The 14,798-nt window shown below is 51.5% G+C and overlaps 1 protein-coding gene across 3 annotated transcripts in view; it reads right to left on the bottom strand.

The window, feature by feature from the left end:
• Positions 1-269: 269 nt before the first annotated feature.
• PBX1 (PBX homeobox 1) overlaps positions 270-14,798 on the bottom strand; it is a 127,065-nt gene continuing 112,536 nt past the window's right edge. Inside the window, exons 7-9 of one of the 3 annotated variants that reach the window (XM_066324774.1) lie at positions 11,201-11,313; positions 9,582-9,671; positions 270-3,129 (exon numbers count right to left, since the gene is read on the bottom strand). In XM_066324774.1, coding sequence (XP_066180871.1) covers positions 3,037-3,129; positions 9,582-9,671; positions 11,201-11,313 — 296 coding nt within the window. In that variant the 3' untranslated portion in view covers positions 270-3,036. The remainder of the gene's footprint in view (positions 3,130-9,581; positions 9,672-11,200; positions 11,314-14,798) is intronic. The other 2 variants (XM_066324775.1, XM_066324776.1) reach the window with 2 other exon arrangements.

Below are 14,798 nucleotides of genomic sequence, written 5' to 3'. Positions count from 1 at the left end.
AATGAGTGTGCACAACTCTACACTTTTCTAGCATTCTTGAACTAATTCACAAATGCGAGAAAATGGAAAAAAAAACCAAACCATGGGAAAAAAACAAACAAAAAAAAAGGAGGATGAATGTAGGTAGTTTGATGTTATAAACTATACAGGAATGAAGCGCTTGTTGCCACAGAAAGAACAGGGATGGGACCTTCCCCCTGTTCAATTTTGCGTGCTAAGAGGGTCATTTTTTATTCTTTTATTATAAACACTATTAAATTCCGACTGCGTTTTTGGTTTTTTTTTTCTCCTTTATCTGAATATACAAGAACATTCATTATCAAATGTTCGTTATCATCAATACTACAAAGAACGAGACACAAATCGCAAGAAACAATGGAAAATGTTAATAAAGCTGAAAGAATCGTCGAGTTTTTTTTTTTTTTTTGTGGTTTTTTTTCATTTTTATTTTTTTTTGAGTTTCTGCAGGTTTTTTTTTTTGTTTGTGTTTTTTTGTGGTTTTTTTGTTTTGTTTTGTTTTTTTTGGTATCGAAGTCAGGTTTTTCTGGGCAGAAAAGAAAAATAATACTAAAAAAAAAAAAAAAGAAGAAGAAAAAAACCCACAACACTTGGGGCTGGAGCAGGGGAGGAGAACGGGGAAGGGAAACACCAACAACCCCCCCCCCCCCCAAAAAAAAAAACAAAAGAAAAAAAAAAAAGGAAAAAAAAAGAAAAAGGCAAGCAAGCAGCTATGCCAACACAAACTGGAGAGACCAAACTGGGGAACCCAGGAGGGGATTTGCAGAGTACCGTGGAGGAGCGCGGGCCCAGCCTGGGCAGGGGGACGGGCAGGAGGAACAGCAGGGCAGGGAGGGCAGCCCCAGCCTGGGCTGGCTCCAGCAGGCCGTGCTTTCGGCTCATTCCCAGTTGGTTTCCAAGAGGGACGGTGGCATTCCTGCAGGCACGGCACTCTGCCGCTCGGGAGAAGAGGCCTGACCCAGTCCTGTGTCCCTGGAATGCTCTGCCAGAAGTGGTTCATGTAAAATAAGCTGGAAGTGGACAAAAGGCAGCGCTGAGGGAGACCATGGAAAGAGGAGGAGGAGAGTGGGAAGGTGCTGAGCTGGGGAAGGTGGGCAGCACCTCCCGACTGTCCTTGCAGGAAAACAACCTTCTCCATGCTCTTAACACACAGCTGGGAGGCAGCCCTAGGCCCCTCGTGTCACATCCTGCTCTGCCACAGGGTCCCCACTCCTGGCATGGATGTGAAAGGAGCAGGACATGCCACTGCTGGACACGACGCCCCTGCGCTGCAAGGTGACAGTGTGCTGGAGCTGTGGCCACACCACCACCGTGCCCTGCAGGCCAAGGACCATTATTTTTTCCAGCAGAAGGGTGGAAATATTTTTGGCAGAGCTCTCATTTTAAATGGTTTCTGCTCGATGCTGCTCCGTTCTGGCAGTTCCCACCTCGAGACCAGCACAAGCAGGGTGGGCATGGACATTCAACAGTGTGAGGTATTGATCCCATGGGATCCTGGGATCCATCACGAGGTGCCAGACATCCTGCACCCACACCAGTGTCCACTACACTCAGGGTCTTGATGCAGGCTGGCTCAGCCTCCTCGTGCCCACTGAAAGAACCGATGGCCAGAAGTCCCACCCTGGCACAAAGCTCAGCCCGCTGCCCAGGGAAACTGGTGCTGCCTCTTCCTGCTCTTCCATGAAAGCCATGTCCTCCCAGCATCAGCCTGAAGGGGCAGGATGAAGCCTTGCTTGCCAGCCACCACTGCTTGTCCCAACAGTGGACCAGAAAAGCTGGGCAGAAAGTCCCATGAGTTCTTCCATGGCCACTGCCCAGGTAGCTCCTGGGGTAAAACCAGCAGATTCAGCACACAGACATCCCCCAGTGGGGCAGCCACCCATCCTACAGAGCAAACTTGTGGTGTGAAGTGCTACCAAAAACACCCGACACTCACCCCAGCACTTCCAGCCCCTGGCATTCTGCTGCCCACCCCTCACTGCTGGCTTGGCAGGGCTTTGGGAAGGCAGGGGGTGGCACAAACCTCTGTGGGTCCTGCCTGAACTGGGGAACCCAGCTCCTCCTGCAAACAGGAGCCAACACCCTGTGACACTGCCCTGAGCAGGAGAACTGCACCACCAGCCTCTCTAGGTGCTGTGAGAGCTGCTGGTGTCCCATCAGCCATCCATGCCTGATCCCACACAGCTCCGTGGAGGTGTCAGCACCTCTGTTACCAGAGACAGCTGTCCCTCACCTGCCTCCGCCTCCCTTCCTTCCCTCCTCTTCTCCCCTCCAGCAACAGGCAGGCAGGACAGCAGGGTTTCATGGCTCAACCAGACCACAGCAGCCAGCAGGAGGGATGCTCGGCCCAGTAGGGCTGGGACTGGGAAGTTCCCCTGGGGCTGGGAATGGGAACAGTACCTTCTGGAAGCGAGGGGGAGCACGCTGGCTCCTTCCATGTGGACGGGGTCTGTGCCACCTTGCCCTGTCCCTGCAGCACATGAGGGACAGCTCACTGGGGCAGGGCTGAGCGCGGGAGGCTGCGGAGATGAGGCGGGAGCAGATTCCCTACGGTGGCAATTCCCTACGGAGAGGTAGCGTGAAAGGAAGGGGGCAAGGGGCTGCCTGCTAGCCAGAGAGCGAGACGTGACTGAGGTACATTTGTAGCTCCTCAGAAAGACACCCAGCAGGAGGCTGTACACTGCTCTGGGCTCGGTTTGTGTGGTGGTAGTTGATTTTTGCTTTTCCTCCTTAAAATCCTTCTGCCTTGGGTGGGAAGTGGGAAAGGGAGCGGTGTTGTGGCGGTGGCGGGGAGGGGGAAGAGCGGCTTCTACCCAGAAAAGAAAGGGAAGAGAGTATAAAGAAGTGTCCAGATTGGCTGAAAAAAGCATCCCGACGAAGAGAAGAGAAGAGAAGGAGTCTTCTTGTGTGTGCTGATTGGGTTCACCTCCAGTCTGACTGCTGCGGTGTTAGGAGAGGCCCCCTCCCCTCCCGCCCCCGCCGGGGCCGGCTCAGCCAGGGATGCAATTTGCTGGGAGATCAGTTGGAGGTATCAGAGTGAACGCTGCCAGGGCCTTCTGTGGGGGAGGTCACCGACGATGGGGTAGTAGCGTCTTGCCAACCTCCATTAGCCTGAAGGAAGGGACACGCAGAGACATCAGTCACCCGATGGCAAGGCACAAACAGCCCCACCCACGGCACCCAGCCACCTCAGGCCACCCCCCTCGCTTCTCCCTCAGCTGCGACCTGTGTAGTAGGCAAAGATGGCCCCCTCTGACTCCCCCCCATCCCACCCCAGACCACAGGGCTCCATCAGTGATGAAGGGCAGAGACATTTCTGTTCAAAACGGATTCTGATAAACTGCAAGTGTTCATGGGAAGTTCATCCCTTAAAAAAACCCAAAGTATTTCTCCAGAACCCTGAGCTATGGTTTTTTGGGTTTTTTAACCCCCGATTATGAAGATTAATTTCTTCCTCATAAGAAAGAAAGAAAATGGCGAACAACTCAGTCCAGAACCAGCAGCCTGAATATTATCCGAACCCAAGTGTTGTGAACATGCAGAACAAGCAACGGGTCCCACGGAACTGCTGAGTTGTGCCGAGACCCCCAGAAAAGCTCCACGTCCCAATCTCATCAAGGGAAACCCAGCCACGGCATAACAGAGGAGCCCCCACTGTATCCCATCCGAGGGCTCATGCAGCAACCACGGCAGACAACTTGTTTCTTCTCCTACAAACAGATGCAGAGGCAAATTCTCCAGGCGCTTGAGAGCTGAGCTACCGGAGGGCCCCGGCTGCCGCGGGCAGGAGCCGGCAGCGCACAGAAGCTGCTCCTCTGCGGCTGCCATCCCCTTCGGAGAGGAGCAGATGTCGCACCCAACCTCCTCTGCTTGCTCTGACATTGATTCAGTGCTTGGCTAATTAATCCTTCCCAAGCGCTGCCCAAGCTCCAGTTGGCAGCAGTCGCTGTCCCGCTTTACACACGCCCGGGCTGCTCTGCCCACTCTGGCTGCCTGTCCCACTGCCTCATCCTCATGCTGCATCATCCAACGCTGGTCCTGCCAGCTGGGACCCTGCACACCTCAGAGGGCTGAGGGTGGGGAAACTCCCCACCCTGAGGTGCTGCTTTGCAGCTCCTGCCTGCCCGAGAGGCTGCTGTGATGGGAGCAAGGAGCTGACAGGCACGAGAGCCCACATTTGAGGAGTCAGAACACCTCACAGCGAGACACGCATGATGCAAAAAAGACAAGGGGTGTGTGTACACCCCTTGCCGAGCCTGTGTGCTCTTCCACACGTGCATGGGAGCAAAGGAGGACAGGCAACAGCAAGGAAAGCAGGATCACAACCTCAGCTTGCTCACAGGTTAGCAAACCCCACTCTGCTCCACCTTGGGTGCAAGTGTGACACCAGACAACAGACGAGCACCACCAGCCCTGTGTACCTCAGGCCCACTGCCCCCACCAGCTCCCATCCACAGCCAGGCCCTGACCCACCATCCCTGTGCTCCCCGAGATGCAATATCCACCCTTACACATCTTGGACTGCTGCAAGAGGCAGCAATTACTGTAGATTATCAGCCCGACAATGACAGGCCACGTAAAGAGAGACACAGAGCCAACTCCGCCGCCCCGAGACTGGCATATTCAAGTACACTTAGGACATTAATAGCAATTTACGTGCCATCAGTGAGAGAGAACCACAATAGCTGTGCTGGCAGCCTCTTATTACCAAGCCTGTTATTTGTTGGAGTTACAAGCTATAATCACAACAGAAACTTTCAAAACCCTTATCTTCCGTGACGCACCAAATCTATTTCAGAGCCGTAATTGCTATGTCACCGGAGAGTTTGCTGCTTAATGCACTCAGATGCCATTTAGTGTTTGCAGGGTCGTTACGGCGAGCAGGAGGGGGGAGAGCGGCGGGGGCCGCACGGAGTAGGGCTCTGGCCCTATTGTGCTCAACTATTTTTAGAGAGGCTTTTGCCTGCCAGCCACAGAAGCAGTTGAGCAGTAGCTTCATGTTCAGCACCCCAAAAATCCTTGGAAGGTACCGCAGATTGGGAATGAGCCTTCCTGTGCTTGAGGAATTTGTGTGGCTGAAGACAGCCAGTGGGAAGTCAAGAGAATGTTGGGTGAGAGGCCAGTGTGGCCTGGGAAGGCCGTAAGTTGTGGGTCAGGTGATGGAAAGGAGAACCCAAGGTAGGCTGTGACATCTTGACACTACCCTTTGGTATGGAAAAGTCCTCCATGAGGATCCTCCCCCAGGCAGAGGGCATGCAGGCACCATCCCCACTCATCCTGGAGTTCACTCCATTGCTGCATGGACCAAGCCGAATGTGGGATTCATACAATTCCAGCCAGATGGTTCTACCTCTTCCAAGCAAGGAGATCCCCTTGGTTTTACTGCAGTAAATCAGTTGGGATCTCCCTCAAAGACAAGGGAGTCTTTTGAGGAGGCTGCTGCTCCTTGCAGAGCCCCTGCATACGGCTGTGACTTCTTCAGGAGGGGCAGATGCCAAAGACAGAGCAGTGGTCTCCAGAACATCTCTTCAGATGTCACCTTCTAGTGCCAAAGCACAGGCAAAGCCTTGGTGACTGTCAAAATCGGGAGCCCCAGTGAAAGACTGCTGAAGCATCTGGTTTTGATGCCCATTTCCACAGGTCTCAGCATTTTTGTCACCTCCAGCAAGTCTGGCTGGCTCCCTGCCCGGGCCTCCTACATGGGGCTGGAAGATAACTTTCTGCCAATTTCTGAAGGTGCTTTCTGCTTAGCATGGAGGCTGTCTCAGCACTCCACCTCCTGTGCCCAAATCCTTGCCCCACCAACAATGGCACAGGGTGTCAGGTCAGCCTCCAAACACACCAGTTACAGGCCAGTCTGGCAGAGTAGCCTTAAAGCCTTTTCATCTGAGCTTACCAGAGATTTTATCAGGGCCTCCTTAAAATATGCCCTGAAGGTCTTATCACACACCAGAGAATCCAGCCTTGTCAGGACATCCCTTCCCAAGGATCATGGCCAGAGATCCCTGGCCATCAGAACACACCAAGGCATTCCTTATGGGTGGAGCTTGTGCACTAAAGCCCTTCCAGACCAACTTCCATATCCCAGCTAGTGGCCATGACCATGGACCAAAACTTGACTCTGATGGTGAACTGCAGATGGCTGAGGAACAGAGCAACAACTTTTTTCTGAAGGCTCAACTTTTTTAGAACAAAATATCTCAGGTCAAGTAAAGAGCTCTCAGCTCTTCCTGTGCCAATTCTTGCTGATGAGAGTGGATCCAAAATTCTCTGTCACTCCTTGCCACTGGTATCTAGGTTCCATTCCCTACCATCTAGGTCACACAGATGCACTGCTCCGCGACCAGGCACAGGCCAGCAAAGCAGCAGCTTTAAATCAAAACCTTCACTCTCTGACGAACTTCAAGAACAGCTTGTCATTTCACACGTTTAAATCATCTGTAAATTGAATGAAGTCCAAAACCAAATTTCTGAAAAGGCTTTAAGATGACCACAGCTCACTCTTTCATTAGCATATGGGGGAAGTAAAACACTGGGTGTTTTTACAGCCATAGGGCAGCGGCAGGAAAGGTGATGTTTCAGGGTGAGACCCTCTGGAGGACTGTGGCAGTAAAGATCCAACTTCTACTGGAACCCAACAGAACCTGAGCTTTCCTAAATGCTTCAAAATCCCCGGTCTCAGAGGACTTCCTGGATACACGTGGATGGACTTCCATGAACAAACACCGTCCAGACAGCCTAGACATTTAACAGCTCTCACTTCATGGTGCAAAACCCTACAGCCTCAAAGTTTGCCAAAAGTGGTGGCTCACACCCCAAACCTCCTGAAAGGAGGGGAGGCCCCTGCTTCTTCTCAGTGTGACCCAAGGCTGGGTATCCTCAGGACAGTTCCTGTCTCCATTGTCAGAGCGTCCTCATCCCTGGCTGGGACTGGCGCTGTCCCCACCTGTGCAGGAGAAGGCTCTGTTCTCCCTCAGCCGTGGGTCACAGAGCTGGCCACGGCTGGGACATTGCCCATTATCCTGCTAACGATGCAGAACCGACTCCAGCCCTTCCCGCCCCGCGGAGCCGCCTGTCAGCCACGGCAGCAGAGCCACGCAGGGAACTGGGCTTTGGGTAGATCTCTCTTCTCAGCTGTCATGACTTACATGCACTTAAAAATTCATCCTCCATCAAGGAAGGCAAACCCCGAGCGTTGTCTCCCCTGCCAAGGTTTCCAGCAGTGGAGCCGGGCAACCTGCCGCTGACTTCCCGGTGCTGACGGGCTCCAGGGATGACTTAACCTCAGCCCCGTGCAGACATCATTGTGACAGGGCTCTTGACTAGGTTTCGGCTCATCTCCTTCCAGCAGCTCACGGGGACGCTCGGGTGATGTGGGGACGGCAGCTTTCTGTGTCACAATCAGCTTTGCTCTGCAATCCGCAGCCCCTCCTCACCATGAAAGGGTTCAGGAAAAGGCAGGCAAACCCTGGCTGTTGGAGACGGTCACCCTGCCTGCACTGAGGAGTTCCTCAGCACCAATGCTTCCAAAAGGGCAGCCACACTTCAGGCTGGACAAACTGGGATCCATCAAGGGACCTCACTGGATGGGAAGACACTAAGTGACAATCAGGCTGGAGCACACTGACTGGGATAGAGGAGAGAAAAACAGGCAATCCAGAAGGTGCTTCCTAAACTGTCTGCTCAGCTCTGGACTCCCTGCCTCATTCCCCATGCCTACCACAGCTTTATGGGGAATTGAGGAGTCACCCACACAATGCAGTCCCTTTGCCAATCCACCCCTCTCTTGACAACAACCAACAGGGGTCAGTTTGGGCTCCTGTCCTCCCTGAAAACCAGCCTGAGAAGACAACAGATGCTAAACATGCTGGGTCCCCGTTTGGGTCGCACAGAGGGAGCCACCAAGCCCCTGCCACTCCCAGTTCACCAGTTCTCATTGCTACTCATGGGAACATTGGTTCTCGCACAGAGAACCACAGCCAGAAACATCAACCCAGCCCTCCTTGTCCTATTCAGCTTTTGAGTTTTCACTCTCTCCTCCTTCTCCTCTCCCCAGTCACCCCCTCCCTGCCTCACAATCCCCAGCAGCAACCCTCCCCCCCGCCCCCAAATTTTGGCTTAACCCAGCCCACTGTTATTTTCCAAGCCAACTGCAACTGTAATCAGCTCAGCCTCTTTCCTTGGGGGTATTTTAATTTATACAAAAGTATCATCTCTTATCATGATCAGCCTGCGATTCATTTACTCTCCAAGTATTAAAAAGCCAGAAAGGGAATAAATTCAGCGCACGGAGAAATTAATGCGGAACGATAGGCTCTTTCATGTGGCATTTCCAAGTGCCGTTTTTGCAAGGGGCTTATGTAATGAGACATAATTATCTGCACATGTTCAATTACATTACTTCACAAATCCTCCCTGCCTCTGCCTCCTGACGTCAAGCCGCCCACTAAGCCCTGGCGCCCACAGGAGAGGGGAGCAGAGCCCCCCGTCCCAGGGCACCCCTCTCTGCGTGCTGGTGGTGGCCGTCCTGCAAGAGAGTCACACACCAGGTGACAAATGGCCTGGAGGGTGATGGGAATGGCTGGTGCACCGTGCTGGGCTCTCGGCTGCAGGGTCACCATCCCACCCAGAGGATCATCACCTCTCTGACCGGTTCAAGACCACCCTATCTCAACCATCCGTATCCCCATGTCCAGGGCCAGCTGCCTCCTGCTCTGTGCCACCCCGGACACCACTGCCACCACCCACTCAGTGCTCACAGCCTCCTTTTCCAGGCTGCCCTCCTCTCCCAGCTTGCTGTCACCGCTGCTGAGATGGTGGACGATTGATCTGAGAAATGAAGTTGGATTGCTGTCCCGAATCTACACTGGGTTCTCCTTGTGTGTGTCTGATCGATTTCCCCCTGTGCGACACAGCTTGTCGCTACGAATTTTCATGCTAGTCAGAACCCGCCAGCGCACCCAAGAACAAGGAGAAGATGCTCCAGAGACCGCCCTCCCCCTCGCATCCTCCCCCAGCCCGCCTGGGCGAGGTTTTCTTGGGTTGACGTTGGTTGGCTTTGTGGGTTTTTTTCCTCCTTTTTATTCACAACCGCCATCGCTGCCAACCCCATCGCCGCCGCGCTCTCGGACGCTGGCCGGGGACGGGTTATTTTTATCCAGTGGCTCCAGGACGGTGCCACCAAGATGGAGCCACCTCTGGGGCCGGAGCGTTTGCGGTGCCATTCCCCACCGTGGCTACACGAGGTGTCACCTGTTTAGCAGCTCCTGCCGGCCGAGCACGCGTGGCCGCAGGTGCCACGCGAACGCTGATGGGCTGTGACAGTCCGAGACGCCAGCTGCCTGCACACAGCCTGCCCCGGCGCCACTTTTTTTGTGGGCAAAGCTCCGCCGCTGGCGTGACCGATACAGAAGCAATAAACTAGGTGACCGTAAAAGCAAAGACAAGTCCTACTAAGTGGCATTCTGAGCCCTATGGCTTTGAAATAATTGGCAGTGAGAGAACAAAAAAAATGAAAAAAAAAACCCAAAAGACCAGGACCCGAGCCTGGTTTTTTTCCTTACACTGATGCCCTGCGGACTATACATCTGACTTGCCGCGAGTCCGTCACTGTATCCTCCTGTCTGGCTGATAACATGGCGAAGGGTATCCACCTAAACAGACCAACAACAACAAAGACACAAATTAGAGGGAAGGCAAGGTTAGCGGCCAAAGCTGCTTCCGTTCATCTTTGGCAAGATAAAAGCAAACAAACAGTAATAACAATAATCGTGGTCATCACCGTAACAAAATTAAAGGTATATATTCGAAGAGGGATAAAAGAGAGACGCAGTTGGTCTTGTGGAGAGAGATGAGCCAGAGGACCTCTCCTGACTCCCTCACCATCCCCTGCCCGCCCCAGCAGCCCTGGCACACTCTCCTCGGTCCCCATGTCCTTGGACAAAAAGAGTGGGGAGGGAGAACAGCGTGACATGTGTGGGGTGGCATCTCCTGGAGCACATCACTGCAGCCATCTCCACCACCGTGCTGAAGGACCCACCTTCCTACCCCTACCCCTTACTTCCACCCCTGACACCAAATACTGCTCACGGCAGCAGAAGGAAACTTTGGAGTTGGCTGAGCGCCTTCACTGTGGAGGACCCAGAAAGGAAATATACCTACCATGGCAAAGGCACCAGCAGCTCTCCTCTGAGTGCCCTGTTCCTCTCCCCCACACCCCTAGCTCAGCCCCAGCAGTGGCACTTGTGGTGAGCACATCTCACCGCCCATGGATGATGTGTGCTCCATGTCCAGCCCCACGGGGGAGCAGCCTCAGCTCTAGAGAGCTCTCCTTGCCCAGTGCAGAAGTGTCAGAGTGGCTGTTGTCTCTCAGCACAGAACAGAGCCTTAGATGCCAGAGAGGGGACTCATGGAATATCTGGACATCGGATGGGAGGCGGGAGACCTCAGTGAGATCGTGGCTATTTTAAATATTCTTTCTTTTTGCCCCAAGCATGGGTTGACGTTTCAGCAATGCTGCTTAAAGCTCCCTTGCTCTCTCCTCCTGGTATGTACAGGGGTGGTGTGGGTGCCTGTGCTTTGGGGAGGCTGGGGAGATGGTCAAAGGTGGCTTTTAATTATAAAAAAATTAATTAAAAAATTATCTACATATTTGAACATTTATTGCCTTTCAGCAGACACCTGGTTTGGCATCAAAAGGAGTAAGTGGAAGTCTTGTAAAACGAGACACCAGTCCAAACAGCTGGCCCATTCCCTTGGAAGAATAAAGCAAGCAGAACCTAAACCTGAGCTGCTTTTGTTTGACTTTGTGCCTATTCTTTTACACCTTCTCTCCTCCTAGCACGACTATCAAGCCAGAGCCAAATGCATTCACAAAGTGTGGGCAAGTCTCCTCAAGACCATGGTTGTTGGTTTGGTTGGGTGTTTGGTTTTCGTTTCTTTTGGATTGTTTTTTGGTTTGGTTTTTTGTTTTTCTTTTTTTTTGGTGGTTGTTCCTGTTGCCTTTTTGTTTTGTTTTGGTTGGTTAGTTTTTCAGTTTGGTTTGCCTTTTTTTAAGTGTTGGTTGGTTGATTTGTGCTGGTTGAGATTTGCTCTTTTCAGACGGGAGGGAGAAGTGCCAATACAATCAAAGGCTCCTCCAACACTAATGCATTCGCTGGCAGTACATCGGATGGGTCCCTACCTGTGACTGCACGTTGGCTCCAACCTGGGCCCCTTGGTAAGAATCCCCATTGAGAGACTGCACGCTCATGAACAAATCTCCAGAGTTTGACATGTTAAAAGAACTGGAAGAACCTGGAAAGGAAAGAGTGAGGCACCTGAATCACAGAAAGGAAAAAGATCCACCCCATGACTCTCAGCCAAGAGGAAGGAACGACATGCAAAGCAACCACAAAAACAAAACACACAGTCAGGTTAGTAGTATGAAGAACAGAGCAAGCAAAAAAAAAAAAAAAAAAAGGATGCACTCTTGAGGTTATTCAAAGCCACATGTTGTTACAGCTCAATGCCAAGAACATTCTTCAACAGCTCCTCAGCTGGAGGAAGGATTCTTCATGCTTTTGACTTAGACAAACAAAACACAGCCTAGAGGATTTGGACAGCATCAGAATCCTTCAGACAGTTCTGAAGGATCTCAGTTGTTGGAGGTGTCCACCCAGCAGACTGCACTGGAGACCAGAACTACCCAGACAAGCTCTGCTATCAGGAGCAGAAGCCTTTGCAGCAGGCCAACCAAGCCCATGCTCAGAACAGGGTGGGTAATTCTAGCCTGTACTGCTCCCTGCAGGGTGAGACATCCAGAGCCCATCCAGCCCCACGACTGGAGCTTTGGCTGAGACACAGGGGGCTCTGCGAGGGAGTGGTGCTTGGGGTTTGCCTTCGGGACATCAGGAACCCATCACCGGTGGGAACTGCAGAGCACCAGGAGCAAAGCTCACAAAAACATGAAGGCACCTGGGTTAGACTCCCAGGGCCCATCATGCTGGCAAAAGTCTTTCATTGTGATGGCCCGTGAGAGAACACAAGGGTGTCACAGCTCTCCTGGACCAGCTGCCCCAGAAGAACAAGCTCTGTAAGAAGATTCCCCACTGCATGCACTAGTCGTCAATGTTACACTAAAAAATTGTAACGGTGAGGACAACTGGGTGAGATTAGGATAAAAAAAAACAACCCAAACAAAACAAATGAAAAAAAAAAAAATCCCGCCTTTGCAGCAGAAATAAAGGTTTTATGCTTCCAGCTTTGAGATATCTGAGCACCTCCTCAACCACCTAACAGAAGAAACAAACCCATCATGTAACTGGAAGGCAGGGAAGGCAGCAAGGGGGTTAAAAATAAATAAAAAGGTTTTATGGGATTATTTCAGAATTTATCGTGCAGATCAGCGCGTTAAGTGTGAGACAGCTCAACGTGCAAGGTTTAGTTATACATGACGTTAGCCTTGGAAAGGAGAGACTTCAGGGGCCCAGGTCAGCTACGCTTTCAGCTCCAGTCCCAAATACACTTTCATCATCTACACTGCCATTTCCAGCTTGGAAGACTGGCAACCACAGTCCTGGTGGAATTGCCCAACTATGGCTCATGCGTACGCTCTGAGAAAAGCCTGGCAATTCCCCTCCCTTTGCTGGAGAGGGAAGAAACAGAGACAGATCCCAGCTGTGCCCCGGAGGTGGACCAGGAAGGCTCCTCTGAAGGAAGCCACCTCTGACAAAGATCAGGGAGCAGGTGGGAGGTCTGTGCAGGAGACTTCACGTTCACTACATTCTCTGCTGCTCTCTTAGTGACCGGCTCTTTTGTCAGGTGCTGGCAGCTCTCAGAATCAAAGGAAAGCAGAAACATCACTGCTAGATACAACACCCAAGACAGTCAAGAGAAAAACTCATCTTGAGCACAGTGAGCCTTGGATCAGGACCCTCCCACTGGTGCCTGAAAAGAGCGAAGCCAGGAATAGCTCATTGTCTGTGCTCACTGTCAACCTGCCCAACCTGTTCCAGAGAGCAATCCCACAGCGCTTCGTAAAATAACCGGGACTAGTCAGGAGGCAGCTGTAACCATCACCTCCTCTGCTCAGCTGGCAAAGGGCTCCTGTCACTTCCCAACCTCTCAGGTTACTTGCTATTTTGAAGGCAAAAATCCCAGGGAAATGAGCTGGCAGACTGGGGCCAGCCCACCCTGACAGTGCTCGACTTGAAGCGTGAAGATAGGCACGTTTCACACACACGAAGATGCTTCCAACCCCATTTTCTGAGTGATTGCCTTGACCACCTTAATAAAAGCACAGGGCAGTAATGCAGCTTTGTACTCCCACAGTGGCTGAGAACCAAAAGACTCTGCAGCTACTGCTCACAAGAAGCAGAGAATATTTCCCTCCTCTTTTGAGGTGAGCAGGAATCTTTGAGATCACACAAATAATCAGTGGCAGAGCTGCAAAGAGGACTCTGGAATCCCTAAGCACCTGGCATGGCACTGCTATCGGTCTGTCCCCAGCTGAGCAACATTTCATCCCACCTTCCCCTACCAAAAGAAAATTGTAACAACAATAACAAATAAAAATGCCATAAACTTAACTGATGCTTTATTGAAACTTAACAAACCTGGCCATAAAATTGAGACTGGGAGGGAGGAAATAAAAATAAACAAACAGCCACAAACTCTAGTTCAGAAGAGCGACGGTGTCTTGGAAATCATGAGGAGCGCTGGAAATGTCACTTACAAGATATACACTGCTATTGGCAAGGGGTGTTTTTACAATATATGTGCATATCTAAACGGTAAATATGTCTTGCTGCTGATGTGGATGCAGAGATAAATATGCGCATACCAATGGCCCCGCATGTATGGATGCATTTGGATCAGAGCCGTAATTGCAGAGCCCTCTGCACCACCGCGCTGCTGCTTCAGCGCTCACCACGCCCCAAAAGCACAAAGTCTCAGAGACACAGTGAAGAGGGACTGATGCACCCAGCTGGGAGAGTGGGCAGCAGTGTGAAGAGCCCTGAAAATTCAGACTCAGGTGTCTTCCATGGAGACAAAATCCAGGAATGCAAATCCTTCCAACTAGAGGAGGCCCCGTCATAAATATAACCTGTCCCTCTGAAATGCTCTTTTTCCTGAACACACCACGGGCTTTTAGTGGTTGTAATTTGGTCTGGGGTTCCTCAAGTCTCGACTTGCACCTCCAATTTTCCAAGACCTCTAGTAAGTACTTTTCTCTAAAGTATCTGACAATTCAAATGGTACCATGAATAAACAAACAAGGTGTTCACTACTGGAGGTGAAATCAAGCCATTCTCATCTGCTGCCTCATACCATCAACAAAACAGATCCAGCACACAACCTCTGAAGTAACTTCGGTCATGTCTACAAGATTCCTAGTTGAAATCAACAGCAACGACACACACGCATTGAGAGCACAAGATTTATACCTCCTGTGACTTTTTGTGGTGTCTTTACCATGGCCAAAAATGAGGCAACAATGTGCTGATGGACTATGTAGCTCTTGAGCTGGACAAAGCCACAAGGCAGGTCCAAAAGCCAGGGATGAGCCAGCAGGACATTTTTTTTCTTTTTCACTTGCCAAGCAACATTGAGGACAGCGAAGCCATGACTAGAACAGTCTCTGCTGAAGCAGAGTCCTCTCCAGCAGTGTGTTCTAGACACAAATGAAGGAAGGCAGAGAAGACACCTGTGCCTGATGAAGTACATTTCCAAGCAGCAGCTTCACAAGATGATTTTTACAAAACAAAAGGGTGAGCAGGTAAAAAAAAAAACCAACAACT

This window comes from Sylvia atricapilla, chromosome 9, assembly GCF_009819655.1.
Source record: "Sylvia atricapilla isolate bSylAtr1 chromosome 9, bSylAtr1.pri, whole genome shotgun sequence".
NCBI classification, from domain to species: domain Eukaryota; kingdom Metazoa; phylum Chordata; class Aves; order Passeriformes; family Sylviidae; genus Sylvia; species Sylvia atricapilla.
This window is presented reverse-complemented; position numbering and strand designations above follow the sequence as displayed.